The sequence below is a fragment of the Chelmon rostratus genome, chromosome 13 (assembly GCF_017976325.1).
Source record: "Chelmon rostratus isolate fCheRos1 chromosome 13, fCheRos1.pri, whole genome shotgun sequence".
In the NCBI taxonomy this organism is placed as follows: domain Eukaryota; kingdom Metazoa; phylum Chordata; class Actinopteri; order Chaetodontiformes; family Chaetodontidae; genus Chelmon; species Chelmon rostratus.
Genome location: NC_055670.1, coordinates 23,340,428 through 23,355,213, shown reverse-complemented (window position 1 = coordinate 23,355,213; position 14,786 = coordinate 23,340,428). Strand labels below are relative to the sequence as shown.

The 14,786-nt window shown below is 46.3% G+C and overlaps 1 protein-coding gene across 3 annotated transcripts; it reads right to left on the bottom strand.

The window, feature by feature from the left end:
- Positions 1–2,148: 2,148 nt before the first annotated feature.
- On the bottom strand, positions 2,149–13,548 carry rrp1 (ribosomal RNA processing 1). Of its 3 annotated transcripts, none has more exons than XM_041950633.1 (16): positions 13,372–13,548; positions 12,743–12,825; positions 12,007–12,064; positions 11,821–11,906; positions 11,000–11,061; positions 10,789–10,918; positions 10,397–10,461; positions 10,076–10,302; positions 9,856–9,986; positions 9,566–9,663; positions 8,635–8,654; positions 8,391–8,531; positions 5,596–6,881; positions 5,331–5,501; positions 3,378–3,444; positions 2,149–2,540 (listed from the first exon to the last, which is right to left on the bottom strand). In XM_041950633.1, the coding sequence occupies exons 1-16, from the start codon at positions 13,496–13,498 to the stop codon at positions 2,323–2,325; spliced, it is 2,970 nt and encodes a 989-aa protein (XP_041806567.1). In that variant the 5' UTR covers positions 13,499–13,548; the 3' UTR covers positions 2,149–2,322. The 3 variants fall into 3 exon arrangements, with proteins under 3 accessions (XP_041806567.1, XP_041806569.1, XP_041806570.1); XM_041950635.1 differs by having other exon boundaries at positions 8,397–8,531; XM_041950636.1 differs by having other exon boundaries at positions 10,085–10,302.
- Positions 13,549–14,786: the final 1,238 nt, after the last annotated feature.

Here is a 14,786-nt window from a genome sequence, read left to right as displayed (position 1 = left end):
AAACACAGAGCAGACTGAGCAGTGTATGAGAGTGATGCTGGTGGGTCATCACTAGGAGAATAACTGACTGACTGTGATCGGGTCAAAAGCTCCAAGCAGGTAAGTGGACCTTCACTGTTATCCCAGCATGAACGAGACATTTAACAGCTCTCAGCTCTACAACAACAGACAAAACTTCACCTACTGACCATGTGGTGTAGTTGAAAGATCAGGATGAAGCGATTAAATGGACTGTGAGTGGAAACTGTAATGTTGAACTGAGACTCGCTGAAGTGAATGACAGACACAGTGAGTACTGAACAGTGCTGATACAGAGCACTGGAACCTTTACTCTGGGTGTGGCCAGCAAGTACGCTGCTCAGGTGAGTCCTGGTTGGTAACGAGAAGCTCTTCAGTCACGGTTTTGAGGAAGCGCTAAACTTTTACAGTGTTTGGAGTTTGGTGAACAACCAACCCTGAAACAGGAGGTTCAGGGTTGATATTAAGATGCTCTTTCATTGTGTTGCTGTGAGGTTTTAAACTGGGCATCCCATATTGAGGTAAATGAAGAGTGAAAACCTACACAGTAAACAAAGTAAAGACCTGAAGAGAAGCAGAAGCGCTTTGTGTGGAGTCTATTCTGCTTCTCTTTCCAGTCATTTCATGTGCCAAATATTATCAGGATGTCTTTAAAAAAGAAGGATCTCTCAGACTCTATTATAAGATGTGACATGTTTCTGATGAGGGGGAACAGAATAGGGGCCTCACAAAGGAAGCTGCAGACCCCCCCGAGAATATAATCTCTCCTGACTTCACACTTAATAACACACCTCAGATTGGTGGCAAGCGTGACGTCAGTCCCTCATACGAGCTGTGACTCCCCGCGGCACCAGACGTGGGCTGAGGCCCTGCGTGACGAGCAGGTAGAACAGTGGGCTGTCGGAGGTCGGTGGGCTCTTCGTCTCTCTGAGAGCGCCACACTGACTGAAGCCAACAAGCTTGTGTGACTATTAGATTTTAAAGCGACTGTCACCGGCGCCGCCCCTTAAAGGAAACATTTAATGAACACACAGCAGCTGAAGCAGAAGGGTAAACTCTCGTCTCCACTGGACCTCGTCAGTTTGTCTTAGAAGACGTTTCGCCTCTCATCCGAGCAGGCTTCTCTTACTCCTCTTCCACCCTTCTGAAGGGCTAACTCTTCAGGGCTGGACTCAGCTGTTTACCTGCATCTCAAGGAGAAAGCACACTCCTTTGATGATAAAAATGTGCATATTCTGGACAGAGAAGACAGATGGTTTGAAAGAGGAGTAAGAGAAGCCATCTATGTCAAGGTTGAAAAACCATCTCTGAACAGAGGGGGAGGTCTGAGACACCACCTATCTCCCACATACAATGCTGTCCTTTCATCTCTCCCAAAGAGATTCAAAGATTTAGCCTCTGAGGATAAACAACAAAGCCATTCACACATGTCTCAAGGAGCCCCCCAATGACAACAATGGGACACTAACGAGGCAAACGACTGTTGTTGACACCCTAGGATTACCCCCGCCTCTAGTCTGGCTGTGCATGAACTGATGAAGCCTGCTCGGATGAGAGGTGAATCGTCTTCTAAGACAAACTGACGAGGTCCAGTTGCGAATGATTGAATGCCTTAAAGTTTACAATGACCTGGATGAATGAGAATATTCACAGGCATCTCGTCTCCACCTCACGCTGGTGGGTTTGAGTCTGCAGCTTACAAGCAGGTGTCAGCCATGCTACAGGGCTACAACCATTGGCTGGATGGCCGTGACATTTTATACACACATTCATGGTCCCCAGAGGATGAAGACTTCAGTGATTGCCTGACTTTCCCTCTACCGCTACCAGAAGGTCAAAGTTTGCAGATGTTCACGAGCCAATCAGAGGGAGTCTGGGCCGGGCTTTGCAGGCTCACACGTGGGAAGTTTGAGAAGCTCAAATGTGCAACTTCGGTGAACTTTGACAGGTATTTCACCCCCGACAGGTGATGCTCGTTCGCCTGCATGTGTGACTGAATCCTGCCCACTCAAGACCACAGTTTCCTGATGAGAAAATCACTTATTTCGTAACGTTTATCTCATTTGTTTAAACTTTGCGGTGAAATGACTGAAATATCAAATTCAACCACACAGAAGCTGAAAATCGGATAAAATTGGAAAAACTGGAATGAGTAACTTTATTAAAAGCTGGAGTCACTCGAAGAGGCAGAAAGCAACACTGATGTCAGATGAACATAAAAATACTTCTATACATCTCTCCAAAACATGACGTGTTTGAAATCAGTCTATCAAAGAGCTCACAGACAGCGTTGCACCCAGTCTGTCAGAAGAAGTCTGCGGCGGAGGGTCGGCGTTTAGGCGCACTCTTTGGAGTGCTGGAGCTGGTCTTCCTGGTGCTGCCGGGGGTCTTTTTGACTCTGGTGGAGAGGGGTGTGGCCGGAGACTTCAACACCCCAAACTTGGGTTTCTGCTCCGGGTCAAAGGGCACTCGTGACGACCCGTCTGGACTCACCAGCAGGCTGCGATCAGTCTTCCTAAACTCTGCACACGACATAGAGCAACAGCAGCAGATTGTCATTGATTTCCACAACTATCATCCAGGGTTTTTTAATCGTACACAACAAACAGCTGAAAGGTGATTAAACTGTTGCATGATGCCAGCTGAAGATCATGTGATGACTGAAAGCTCCAGAACTGCTATGTGTGCCTGTATGATGGACTACTGAGGCTAACTAGTACTATTACTGCTTCTGTGTTTCTCAGTAAGCTCTGAGACGCCTGCAGCGCCCCAACCAAATCCAGCTGAACACAAATTGTTTTGTTCAGTTTAGGTGACCTTTTATGACATGCCTGTGTGCTACCATGGTTACTGAATGAGCTTGCAAAATTGCAAAGATCACTTCACTCACAGCTGCAATGACTGCCACCGTTTTGTTCCGGACAGATTCTGAACGTGTACTCTGCTGCAACTAGGAGTTATTTTAGGGCCATTTAATCTTATTTTCTGGTATGAAGTGGACGAACATGCTCCAGCGTTTGTCTGACATCTCACTTTCTGCTACACAGACACAAACACATGACTGTCAGTCCTTTCTCTTGGGAAATGTCCAGGCAAACACTGAGGCTTCTGTCCACAGTCACCAAAGTCAAGAAAAACCTGTAAAGCCTTTGGTAATTACACTGCTGGCTGCTTTTGTAAGAGTCACTCGGGCATCAAACTGTTTCTAATGACTGTTCCCTCACAGAGGCCACTTCTGGGTCAAAGTGAGAAGAAATGAGTCACAACCTGGTGCAAAGTCCAGTGAATTGCCCAGCCCGCACTCTGCAACACTGAGATACACGTTGACCATCTGCGATCAAACGCATCCGGTTTCTTACCAGCTGTCTTGTTGTTCTTGAGGCCGAAGGTCACCTTCTTGGATTCTGATTTTGGAGTCTGAATCTTCTGTGGAATGAAAACACAGAGGAGAAGTCGCACACGGTCACAAGCATCAGAGAACGGCAGACCTGCGCTGACGAAGAGGTCTGGATTGATTCGACGCTTCACAAAGTTTTCTTAGCAGCCAAGTGAGAAAGAATCAGTTTCTAAGTGGGATAAAATCTTTGACTCCGTCTGATCACCTTTGCTTTTCTGTTACTGCTTTTTTTTCCACTCCAGAACGCTTCAATACAAATGATCGTTATTCCTGAGCTCTTAGATTCTATTTGTATTCCGTCATTGACGGGAAAGAAAGGACTCAGGCGTCTCCGCCATCAGAGCATGTACCTTAGGCCAAACCTCCATCAGTGCCCCCAACAAACACACTGGCTTAAACCTGGAGAAGGATCCTGTGTGCTGCACAGCGGCTGTCCACTGGGTACTAAGTGTGACTGTATGTGACAATTAAGGGATTAAGATAGCTGTAAGCATTTTTTATGATAGTTGCAAGATTATTTATTTTAGCATTATTTGCTATCTTGCAGTCTTCTTCCCTTTTCTTGTGCTACATTGGCTACGTTTCTTGGCACGTTAGCGTCACCTACTGTCGATCAGGTATAACAGCGCTTGACCGGGAGAAGGGTTGTGCATGTCATCACCCGTTTGCTCTAAACAGGGAACTTCCATCAAAACACTGCACCATAGCTTCACGTCTAGTCAAAAACTGGGTACCTTCAACTCATAACTGTTCAAAAACAGAACCAACTGTAGCCTAAGAGGTTACCACAGAGTTCAATCATCCCTTTAGTGATAAGAAATGACCTTTATTGATCCCAAGGGGAGAAATTCATCTGTATCAATAAGCTTTACATAGGGGCTATTTTTTGCAGGGGTACTGTGTTGGCCTGTATTCAGTTGAATGGCTGTTCATTTAACTGTGTGTAGCCCTGCTTTAGAAAGAAAAAAAAAACTCTGTTGAGCCTGTGATTGGGCTCTTTATTGACATTCACACTTCTGTGAGTTCAATGATTGAATAAAGCAGCTGCGCAGTCTATTTAATCATCGTTAAGGTGGCTCGCAATTGCTTGGCTCATGACCGCTAAAATGCTACCATGCGAGGAAGCTGGACTCACAAGATCATAAAAGCTGAGAATCCATCTTTCCAGGTTTCAAGCTATGCATTTGTGGCCAAACCACAGCAGTTTGGACCAATCAGTGTCCTACGAGGAACTACTTGCAAAAAGGGGCGTTGTTTCAGTGCGATTGTTCATTCGAAAACAATGGCGGCTCCTGAAGAGGTTAGCGTAGATGCTGCTGTAGCATCAGTTTTATCAGAGCTGGAGAGTTTTTCTTCAATGAAAGAAGAGCAAAGGACAGCACCGAAGGCTTTTTTGTCCACAGAAAAGATGTTTTCGCTCTTCCCCTGACGGGTCGTATGGTTTGTTGATTTGATTGGTTGAAGTTAGCTTGTGATAGACAGATGAAATAAATGTTCTTTTGTGTAGCATAATTATTATTATCATGGTATTAATTATGCAGCAATGCCTGAGATTTAGGTTGGGAAACACTTGTCTACAGAGCAGAATTACTAGATTCTCTTGAAAAATGCAAACAGCCATCATAGACTGGGAAACCAATGAGTTGACAGTATAATGAAGTTATCGTACATTCAAATCTCTCTCACAACAGTAGATTAATTTAATTTATTACAGTAGAACTCCATTTGCATTTCTTTAGCTTTTTTTAAGACCTGTCATGACGGTCCATGTAAAAGAAAAGGCTTTACGGAGAGTCAGGAGCAGCATGGAGTGAATTCATGTTGGATCTTTTGTCCTGGTTTTCAGAGACACCTGAAAACGATCTGTTGTAGTCTGCATGAAGCAACTCTCTGATGTTTAGTTCATCACTTTTACCTTCTTGCTGGCCCGCGGGGTGCTGGGGCGTCCCTTGGTTTTGTAAAAGAGTGGCATCGGGACTGCAGCGTCGCTCTGAAAGGTGATGAAGTCAGGCGCTGACCCAGAGGGAGTCTTCGCCTTCTTTTGTGGCTTTTTCGTGCTCAGGGGTGTAGACAGCTCTGCGGCATCCTGAAATGGAAGATCAGTTTTAGACGTTAATGATGCCTCAGTGTTAAATTAATTCTGATCTCATCTGAAACATCCAACCTCATAAAGTACTCACACTGACGAGCTTCGTCTTCTTGGCGACGGTCTCTTCTTCAGTGAGGCCGTTGATGGATGCCACCGCCTCCACCTCATCGGCCTCGAACTCAAACACGACAGGGATCTTTCTTTTCTTCCTGGCTGATTTCCTGGAGGGGGAGACGACCTGGGCTTTGTCCTGCGGGAGCTCAGCATCCTCACCGCCAACCACCTGCACCTGGGTTTGATCTTCGATCTCCTCCACCTGGGCTGCCGCCGGCTTCGTTTTCTTCTTCTTTGCTGGCGTTGTCATGCCGATCAGCCGTTTCTCGGCGTCCGCCACCTGCGTGGTTTCTGACTCTTTTTGATTCCCTTTCCTTTTCGTCTTCAGCGGAGTTGCAGCACTTTCGTCTGCAGGCGAAGCTTCAGGTGTCGTGTCCTCCAGCTTGTTCTTTTTCTTTGTCTTCTTCTGCACCGCGGAGGCATCTGGTGACGCTTCCTCGCCAACTGAAGTGATTTCAGCATCAGTGTGTGGTCCCTCCACCTCCACCTGTGTATCAGCCTCCACCTTTGTCGCTTCATCAGCCTTGAGGTTCTTTTTCTTACTCTTCTTCTTGGCTGCAGTTGTAGAAGCTTCTTCTGCGCTCACACCATTAAGCGCTGGGTCACCCTCCACCTGCTGCAGATTCAGGCCCTTCTTCTTCTTCTTGCCGGGGGTTGTGGTATCGGCCTCAGGTGTGGGCTCCTCACTACCGACAGGTGTGCTCTCTGCTTCTGCACTGAGCTGTGATTCGGCCACAGTCCCGTCTTCTAACCCCTTTTCTAACTTCGCCTTCAGGGCCTTCTTCCTTTTCTTCTTCTTCGTTGAGGCTGCAGCGTCGCCGGGCGTCTCTGTTCTCGCGGGAGTCTGCTGCTCCTCTGCTGCTGTCAGCTCAGAAGTCTCCTTGTTCTTTGAGGACTTTTCAGATTGCTCCTCGTTGCCGGTCGTGCCTGGCGTCGGTGTGACTGTGACCGAAGGCTGCTTCTTCGCCTCAGAGAGGAGCAGAGTTTCTGACTGACCCTCTGGAGGAGCTGCTTCTGAGATGTTTACAGACTCCTTCTGTGAACCTTCGGTCTCTTTAATTGGACCCACAATCTGCTCCTGTTCGCACCTCTCTGCATTTTCACCACCCTCGCCTCCACCCTGCGCTGCTTTCTTCTTCTTCTTCTTCCTCTTCCTCTTTTTCTTTTTGTTTTCATCATTCACAGTGAGGTCGGCGGGTTCACTTTCAGCTTCAGCCGAGTGCTCACTTTGCTTGTTGAGTTTTGAAGCCTTCTTTTTCTTCCCTGAAGCAGCAGAGACACAGACCACTTCAGTTCAACATCAAATACTTTTCACACGGGACAAGTTTCTCGTAATTAGACGGAAACCTTTGCAAGTTCAATTTATTTCTGAGAAAAAACAGCCTCAAGGACCAGATGCGGCACTTTGTTGAGCATCAGTGTAAATTGTACTTGTGGGGTGTTGATGCAGTTTCTGAAAGGGTCAAATCACTGCAGTAATAAATCCAGAATAGTCCTTTAAATGTTTAAAAGGCCCAGTATGTGAGGCCAGGTCCTGACCTCTGAATCATCACCCAAATGTCAGGTCTGTTCACTGTTCACATCACAGGTCTGATGTCGTGCTCACTGAAAGCTGGAAAACATCTACCTGTTACACAGTTGGAAACATGGCTGAAACTATGGATGCGCTTTAGAAAAATAACTCAAAGTGGCCGGCTGCTCAATAATTCCCGTCATTACTTCACTGTGATGTTTGATCTTCACTGTGCAGAACGATGGATGTGCAGAGTTTGACACCAAAAGGTTGCTTTCACATTCATCTGCAGGAGGAGGAAAGCCTGGAAACCAGTAAAGGTTCAATGTGCTACTTGTGGAAACCTTGTTATTTTAATTTATCATGTGCTTGTGGCTCATTCTTTTTCTTTCCTATAGATATTTTAGTTTTTATTAAATTTTTCATCGTTATTATAAGTGATATTTTACCAACGATTAGGAGAAATAAAAGACTCACTCCTCACACTCACTTCCTATAACAGACTTACATGAGTCTCATGTTTTAATGCCTTTGTTCATTATCTGTGGTGTGAAAACCTCACATCTCCTCACATTCAGAGGAATAAAGTGTGTGTGTCCTGCTCATAGTTCAGTTAGCAAATCCTGAGCAGCGTCTCTCCTGATTGGCTGCTGAAAGCATCGATGACAGCCGACAGGTGAGGTCACAATGTGTTTAAGAGCTAGCTGTAGTTTTGTCCAGAATATGACTTCCTGAGGTTTCTGACATTTCTCACTCTTAATTGGTCTTTTTGTGGCGCTCTGACTCGAGGGTCTGAGGATGGAGAAGGACGCTGAAGCGAAGCAGCTGAAAGAAAACTGAGTGTAAAATTATGTCTAGAGGGTTCAGTGCTAACGCTATCAGCTAACGGGCTTCCACTTCGACTGCATGAAAACTTTAAAGCACGACAGGGCTTCCTGATGTTTGTCATTCACTGACACTAACATGCAGGGAGCTCAGCCTGATGATCAGAATACTGATGCGATCATGTTTTCTGCATTAATCAGAGTGTCCTGCTGAAAGCGGCTGCAGTCGTCCTGCTGCGTTCCTCCGTGTTAATATAAGAGCTCAAACAACACCTGTCTGCTTGTTAGCGATCAGTCCTGCCAGCGTTTCCAGGTAAGCTTGATGATCATGTATTTTATTTATTTATCTAACCATCGTATTTGTGTTCAGCTGCTGTTTTTGTCTGTTTCAGATTTTAAAGCATTACACGAGATAAACGCACCAACATCAGATACCTTTACTTTTCTTGGATGCTGGCGCTCCCTCCTCATCCTCCTCCACGCGTCCACCCCTCTTCATCCTCTTCCTGCTGGCGAACATGTCATCGTCCTCGTCAGTGGAGACCTCCTCTGGATACTCATCCTGAGGGAAGACGCCTGAGAGGGAGAGACAGAGTGAGACGGGACGAGGTCCGAGTTCAACGGCAACGATTGCGTTTTCATCGGCGTGAGGAAAGGCGGCACGATCGTCAGCTCCTACCTTCGCTGAGGTCACGCAGTCTGCCGTTCAGCACGAAGCCAGGCGAGAGAGGAGGAGAAGGAAGATGTGTTAGCAGCAGGACAAACAGCGCAGGTACAACTGCTGCATTAGATGGAACAAAGGTTCACGACTGAAGGCAAGAACCTCCTCAGCAGCTCAGAAGGTGAAACTGCCTCACACGCCACTGTGCTGACTGAATGCTGATTGGCTGCTGTGCAGCAGAGCAGGAAATACTGTGCAGTGATCATTCCCTCCATCTTCATCTATAAATACGACCTCAGCCAAAGCTCTGGGAGCAGTAGAGCTGAGTTTGTGATGAATGAATGCATCTGATTTCCTTTTTAAAGACGCTGAAGCTGGTGTGCAGAAAATAATCTGTTTAAAATAACACCCCCACACCCACATACTGCTGTTTTGGTGAACGTGGAAAGAAGTTTCTAGCTTCTGCCGTGTTACACGTGGTAATACATGAACATTTCAAGGGTTTGATGATCCCAGATTTCTTTAAACAAATGTAAATGTTTTTAATAATGAAATTATATTTGAATTATTGATCTTTAAGCGGTTTTGGTTTGCCGTTTTGGTTTTATTCTAGCTAGATTAAATGGATTAACAGATCTATTAAGAAACAGATTAACACATGAAGTCTTTCAGTTCTGGTCCTGTACAACTGGGTTCTTGTGTTCTTAGTTTTGGTTATGAAAACATGACGGACAGACAGGCAGAGTACAGACAGACAGACAGGCAGGATACAGGCAGACAGACAGACAGGCAGGATACAGGCAGACAGACAGACAATCAGACAGACAGGGTACAGACAGGCAGACAGGCAGGGGACAGACAGGCAGACAGACAGACAGGCAGGGTACAAACAGGCAGACAGACAGACAGACAGGGTACAGGCAGACAGACAGACAGAGCCTGGACTCACACTTTGATGATCTTGTAGAGTCTCTGTCTGTTGTGGCTCGGTGTGTTGCTCCGACTGGCTAACTCAAACAGCTTGTCTGCCAGAGCCGTATAGTCAAACTACAAAAGAACAAACGCCTCATTAAAAACAAGCCGTCGCCATCACGTGTGCCACATCTCACAGCTCATACGACCAACAGACACCAGGAAGCAGAGAATTTAATGTAACAATGATGACAGTTTAGAAAGTTTTTAACATGCAGAACCGAGTGTGCAGACGTTCATCTGGGCGTAAAAAGAGAAAGCCCTCACCTGTAGGACGGGTCCGATGTCATCGTCACATGGTGCCTCTGTGTCAGAGTCCTCCAAGTGAAGCTCATCATCATCATCCTCATCTCCCTCGTCGTCATCTTCTTCCTCCTCCTCTTGGTTTGATTTATCGCCTGAACACATCAGCACAGCTTAACTCTCATTAAAAATACTAAAACACCCTTTGGTAATTAGTAAATCTGTATGTGTAATTGTTCTGGACCTGCTGTACCGTTAATCTGCTTCACTGTCTTCTTCCTGACGACTGCTTTGCCCGATGGTTTCCCTTTCAGTCGGTCTTCTTCGTCGTCTTCTTCAGAAGCCTGTCCTGAGTCTGAGTCCGAGGCCCCAGCTGCTTCCACCTCCTTCATCAGATCTTCGATAGCGAAGGGAGCCTGGTTGATAATGGTGCTGAAGATGCTGCTGCAGACGGCTCTGAAAAGAACCCGGCTGGGGAGACAGACATCAAAAGAAGCAACACGTGACACGGTGAGCGGGTGGACCCCAGGCAGCATCACAATAAATCAAGCGGATGTGGACTCACTCTTTGGTTTTGGCTGCTGTTTTGCAGAACGGCTGAATGAAGATCAAGTTCTGATCAGCGGTGAGCTGTGAGGAGAGAAGAAAAACCACGTGTGGATCAAAACACCGCTCATGTATTCCATCATAACGAAACGCTGCAACAGCATCCCAATGTAACCTTCCTCTGCGGCTGCATGACCATTTTCTACCTTCATCATTAATCCAGTCCAAGAACTCAACACGAGCAAAAAAGGGCTTTTAATAGCATTAGAGAGGATTAATGAGGGACCACTCCAACCTTGAACGGACCCATGGAACAAACCTCCTCCATTACAGCCACAAATTACAGCCTGAACCCACACGCCTGTCATTAAAGGCTGATTCCAGGAAGTCTTGAGAACAGCAATGTCTTACCTCTGCTGAACCCACGGCGGCCAGTTCGCTCATGTAAAGGTCCAGGATGTGGAACTGCAGCCCGATGGGAGCATCGCCGCTGCTCTGCAGGACCTGTGCTGACAGCAGCTCCAGAAACCTGGAGACCACACTGAGGGCACAGAAAACACAATCAGTCCATTCAAAGCGACAGGAGCACAAAGGCTCTGAAGACAACGTCTTCATGCATTACCTGCTGTCCCAGGTCCTCCTCTTCAGCATCTCAAACGTCTGTCTGAACACGAAGCGAACCAGCTGAGGGACAGACAGGCAGACAGTGTGAGACCGACAGAGAGACAAACAGGGAGAGACAGACAAACACGGAGAGACAGACAGAGAGACACAGACAAAGACAGGCAGACAAGGAGAGACAGACAGAGAGAGACAGACAAACGGAGAGACAAACAGGGTGAGACAAACAGGGAGAGACAGACCAACAAGGAGAGACAGACAGAGACAGACAGACAAGGAGAGACAGACAGGGAAAGACAGATAGAGAGACACAGACAAAGACAGACAGACAAGGAGAGACAGACAGAGACAGACAGACAGGGGTAGACAAACAGAGAGACAGACAAACGGAGAGACAGACAGAGAGACAGGCCAATAAGGAGAGACAGACAGAGACAGACAGACAAGGAGGGACAGACGGGGAGAGTCAGACAGGGAGAGACAGAGACAGACGGAAAGGGAGAGAGAGAGACAGACGGACAAGGAGAGACAGACAGAGAGACAGAGGGACAGTCAGGGAGAGAGACAGACAGGGAGAGACAGACAGACAATGAGAGACAGACAAGGAGACAGACAGGGAGACAGACAGGAAGAGACAGACAGGGAGAGACAGACAGACAGACAGACAGACAGACAGACAGACAGGGAGAGAAAGACAGATAGACAGACAGGGAGAGACAGACAGAGACAGACAGACAGGGAGAAAGACAGGGAGAGTGAGTTCAGTGAGTCCAGAGAGAAGCAACAGCTGCTTTTACAGGTAAAACTCATCCTCACACTCACCTGGAAGAACTTGTCCATCCGCAGCCTGTCGATACCTGTCCACTCTCTTTTGATGGTCTGCAGGAAGCTCTCCAGATACAACAACTCTGCAGGGAACAGCACACCTACATCACGATCACCATCATCATCATCATCATCATGCTGTCACTAAATCACATGACATTAAATCACACGTGGGAGACTTACGTCCATCTACATCCTGGAAGCTGTGGATCAGGCTAGAGATCTGCTTCGAAAGCTCCTCCTGAGGAGGGAAAGTTAAGACTGCATGAAACATGTCATCAAGGAGGAGAGACGGACTGAACGCCATCACAGCCACGTTTAAACATTCATGACGAACATATGCAGATCACTTTGACGATTTTATCAAGACCAGTGTGGAAAATCTTTTTTTAATATTTCTTTTCTATTAAAACATTCAGCATATTTATTTCCAGCTCATAATCAGTCCCTCAAGCCATTAATTCATCGACATTAATTGAACAGTCATTGATAATAAGATAATCACTGCAACCATAAGCTCAGCAACAGTCACTGGTTGCAGCCTCTCGAATGTGAAGATTTGCAGTTTTTCTGTGTTTTGTATTATTTCTGATTTGTTATGGACAGTCGTCTTTTATGCTTTGAGCTTGGAGGAAGTCCTTTTTTACAAATACAGCAGATGTTATTCTGTAAGAAGGTTGGCACAAAAACAAACTGTACATGGAGAACAAAACACTGTGCAATGTTTCATCCAGACGCAAAGAAGACATCACCAGTCAGGCATCGAACACTTCGCTGCAGCGTCTGTGGGTGTGTGAGTGTTTTTAACAGCACTTCAACTGAATGGAAAGAGATATAATGCTGAGAGGTGCTGTCAGCTGAGGACAGAGGACAGTATGAAGGTCTGTAATTCAAACACACGGACAGCAGTGAAACACACCTGGAGCAGCGGTTTGTCCTGCATCCACAGGCAGTAGAACAGACCCTTCCACAGCTTGAGCAGCTCATCACCTGTGAATCCACCTGCACAGAGGACGCAGCACTGTGACACATTTCCAGGATGCAGCAGCTCAGTCACAAACTGCTGACTGCAGAGCACACTAGATGTTATTCTTGTACATTTCACAGATTAGACAACTAATCAATAATCTCTTCTGTCAGTGAACATAATCTCCAGATACGGACCTGATTGACTGTTTAAACACAAAATTACGTTGTGCTGCAACAAGTCAGATAACAAGGCTCATGTTCCGGTTGTCTTTGCTACGGTTAATTAGTGGTCAGCGGTAACATTAGCTAGCAACAAATAAATGAGGCTTTCATCTAACAGCTAACTGACCTCCACACGTGTACAGTAGCTACCGTTTATTTCACTGACACCCAAATCCGCGACAGACTGGGAACAGTTCCGTTTCAAACAGCTGTTTTTGGTTTGAAAGCCAACTAGTCGGTTAGAAACTTTAATGCCTTGTTTCCACTTTCAGGCAAAGTTAAAGCTGGCTGAGTCTCTGAGCTGCGGTTAGCAGGCTCTGTCAGAGCTAGCAGGCTAACGCGGACAGGTTAGCTTACCTGTCGCTTTCTGAGACCTGACAGTTATGTACTTCCTCAGTTTCTTTATCGCTTTGGTCCGGATGGGTTTCTCGTTGGAGGCTAATCTCTGTGCGAACTGGACCTCCGGCTCTTGAATCGCCGCCATGTTCACACGGATTCACGTGGGGACTCCTCGCTCAGCTCCTTTGCCTTGCCTTCTCGCCTTCCCACGTTCCCCCTGTGCGGCGCGGGCTGATGACGTCGCACAGCGCACGTTGCGCTTCCGGTCAGCACCGCAGGGCGGCAGCCTCTGACTGCTGCTCGCCCAGCTGTCACCGCGCTGTACGGACGTGCAAATACCACAATCTTCATCATCTGAAACTCAGAAACGGCTCCTGTGCAGCCATGATAAAAACATGATGAAGTATTCTATAAAATGCAGTGCAGTGCTGCACAGACTGCATGAAAATGAGCTGGCCTTGATGTGCCTCTAATGCTTAAAGACTGTTTTTTTTAACAGAGGTATAGTAGTTAGGCCTAAACTTTAAATCTGAGTCACATAATAATTTGAAACAGTTTAACCATGAATGCATCAGGACCCCCATCACATGTCCACCCCTCAAACAGCCTGACCCAGCACAGCACAAAGCACTGGACATACAGTACACCTGCAGCTTTCAGGCCAGTTTGCTCAGTTTATAATACCGTCCTGTCTCAATGGAAACTGTATCGATGAGTATCAACACTTGGATATCTGGAATGATGACAAACTCACCTCTATAGTGCACGTCACAGTATTCTTCACTGAACAAAGGGCGAAGATGAGGTTCTCATGTGTTTAGATTAACCTGGCTGGAGGACTAAAATGAGCTGTGGGGCCCTATTGACTCCAGACTACACCTGTCGGTTATTTACATTTTAACACTTACACCTATGCTGAAGTCCTACCAGACGTCAGGTTAATTAAGGACGATGACTGCACAATACCAACTGAAGCTGTGAAGGAAACAGTCACCAAACACACGCTGGACACAAGATTAGAAGCAAATCAAGCCTCATTTAAAGGTTCTGACTAAGATCCTGGAACTTAAAATATGGATTTCTATTTTTCTAATTTAAATACAAAATTCAGGTACTTGTTCTTTACTTGGGTATTTCCATTTTATGCAACTTCCTACTCCACCATATCTCAGGTAAATGTACTTTTTACTCCACTACATTTGTCTGACAGCTTTAGTTACGAGTCCTGTTCAGTGAAGAGCTCGTATCTCCAGATGTGTTGATGTTGAATGTTTGTGATAAACTGAGAGATGATGTGAGGAAATTCTTAAAATATTGCAGATTGTGTTGTTGTTGTATCATCTCAGTGAGATCTCCAGAAAGACCAGAGACCATAAGAGGGCATTCTGTCATGTTTTATCTACCCCAAAGGCACCAAAGAGGGAGCTTTTCCA

Bases quoted from the DNA above. Each gene is read 5' to 3' on its own strand.
- rrp1 (XM_041950633.1), bottom strand. From the start codon at position 13,498: ATGGCGGCGATTCAAGAGCCGGAGGTCCAGTTCGCACAGAGATTAGCC. The intron at 11,062-11,820 runs GTGAGTGTGAGG...TCTGTCCCTCAG, and splicing joins GGATGGACAAGTTCTTCCAG to CTGGTTCGCTTCGTGTTCAG. The intron at 6,882-8,390 runs GTATCTGATGTT...CTGCTGCTTCAG, and splicing joins AGCATCCAAGAAAAGTAAAG to GGAAGAAAAAGAAGGCTTCA.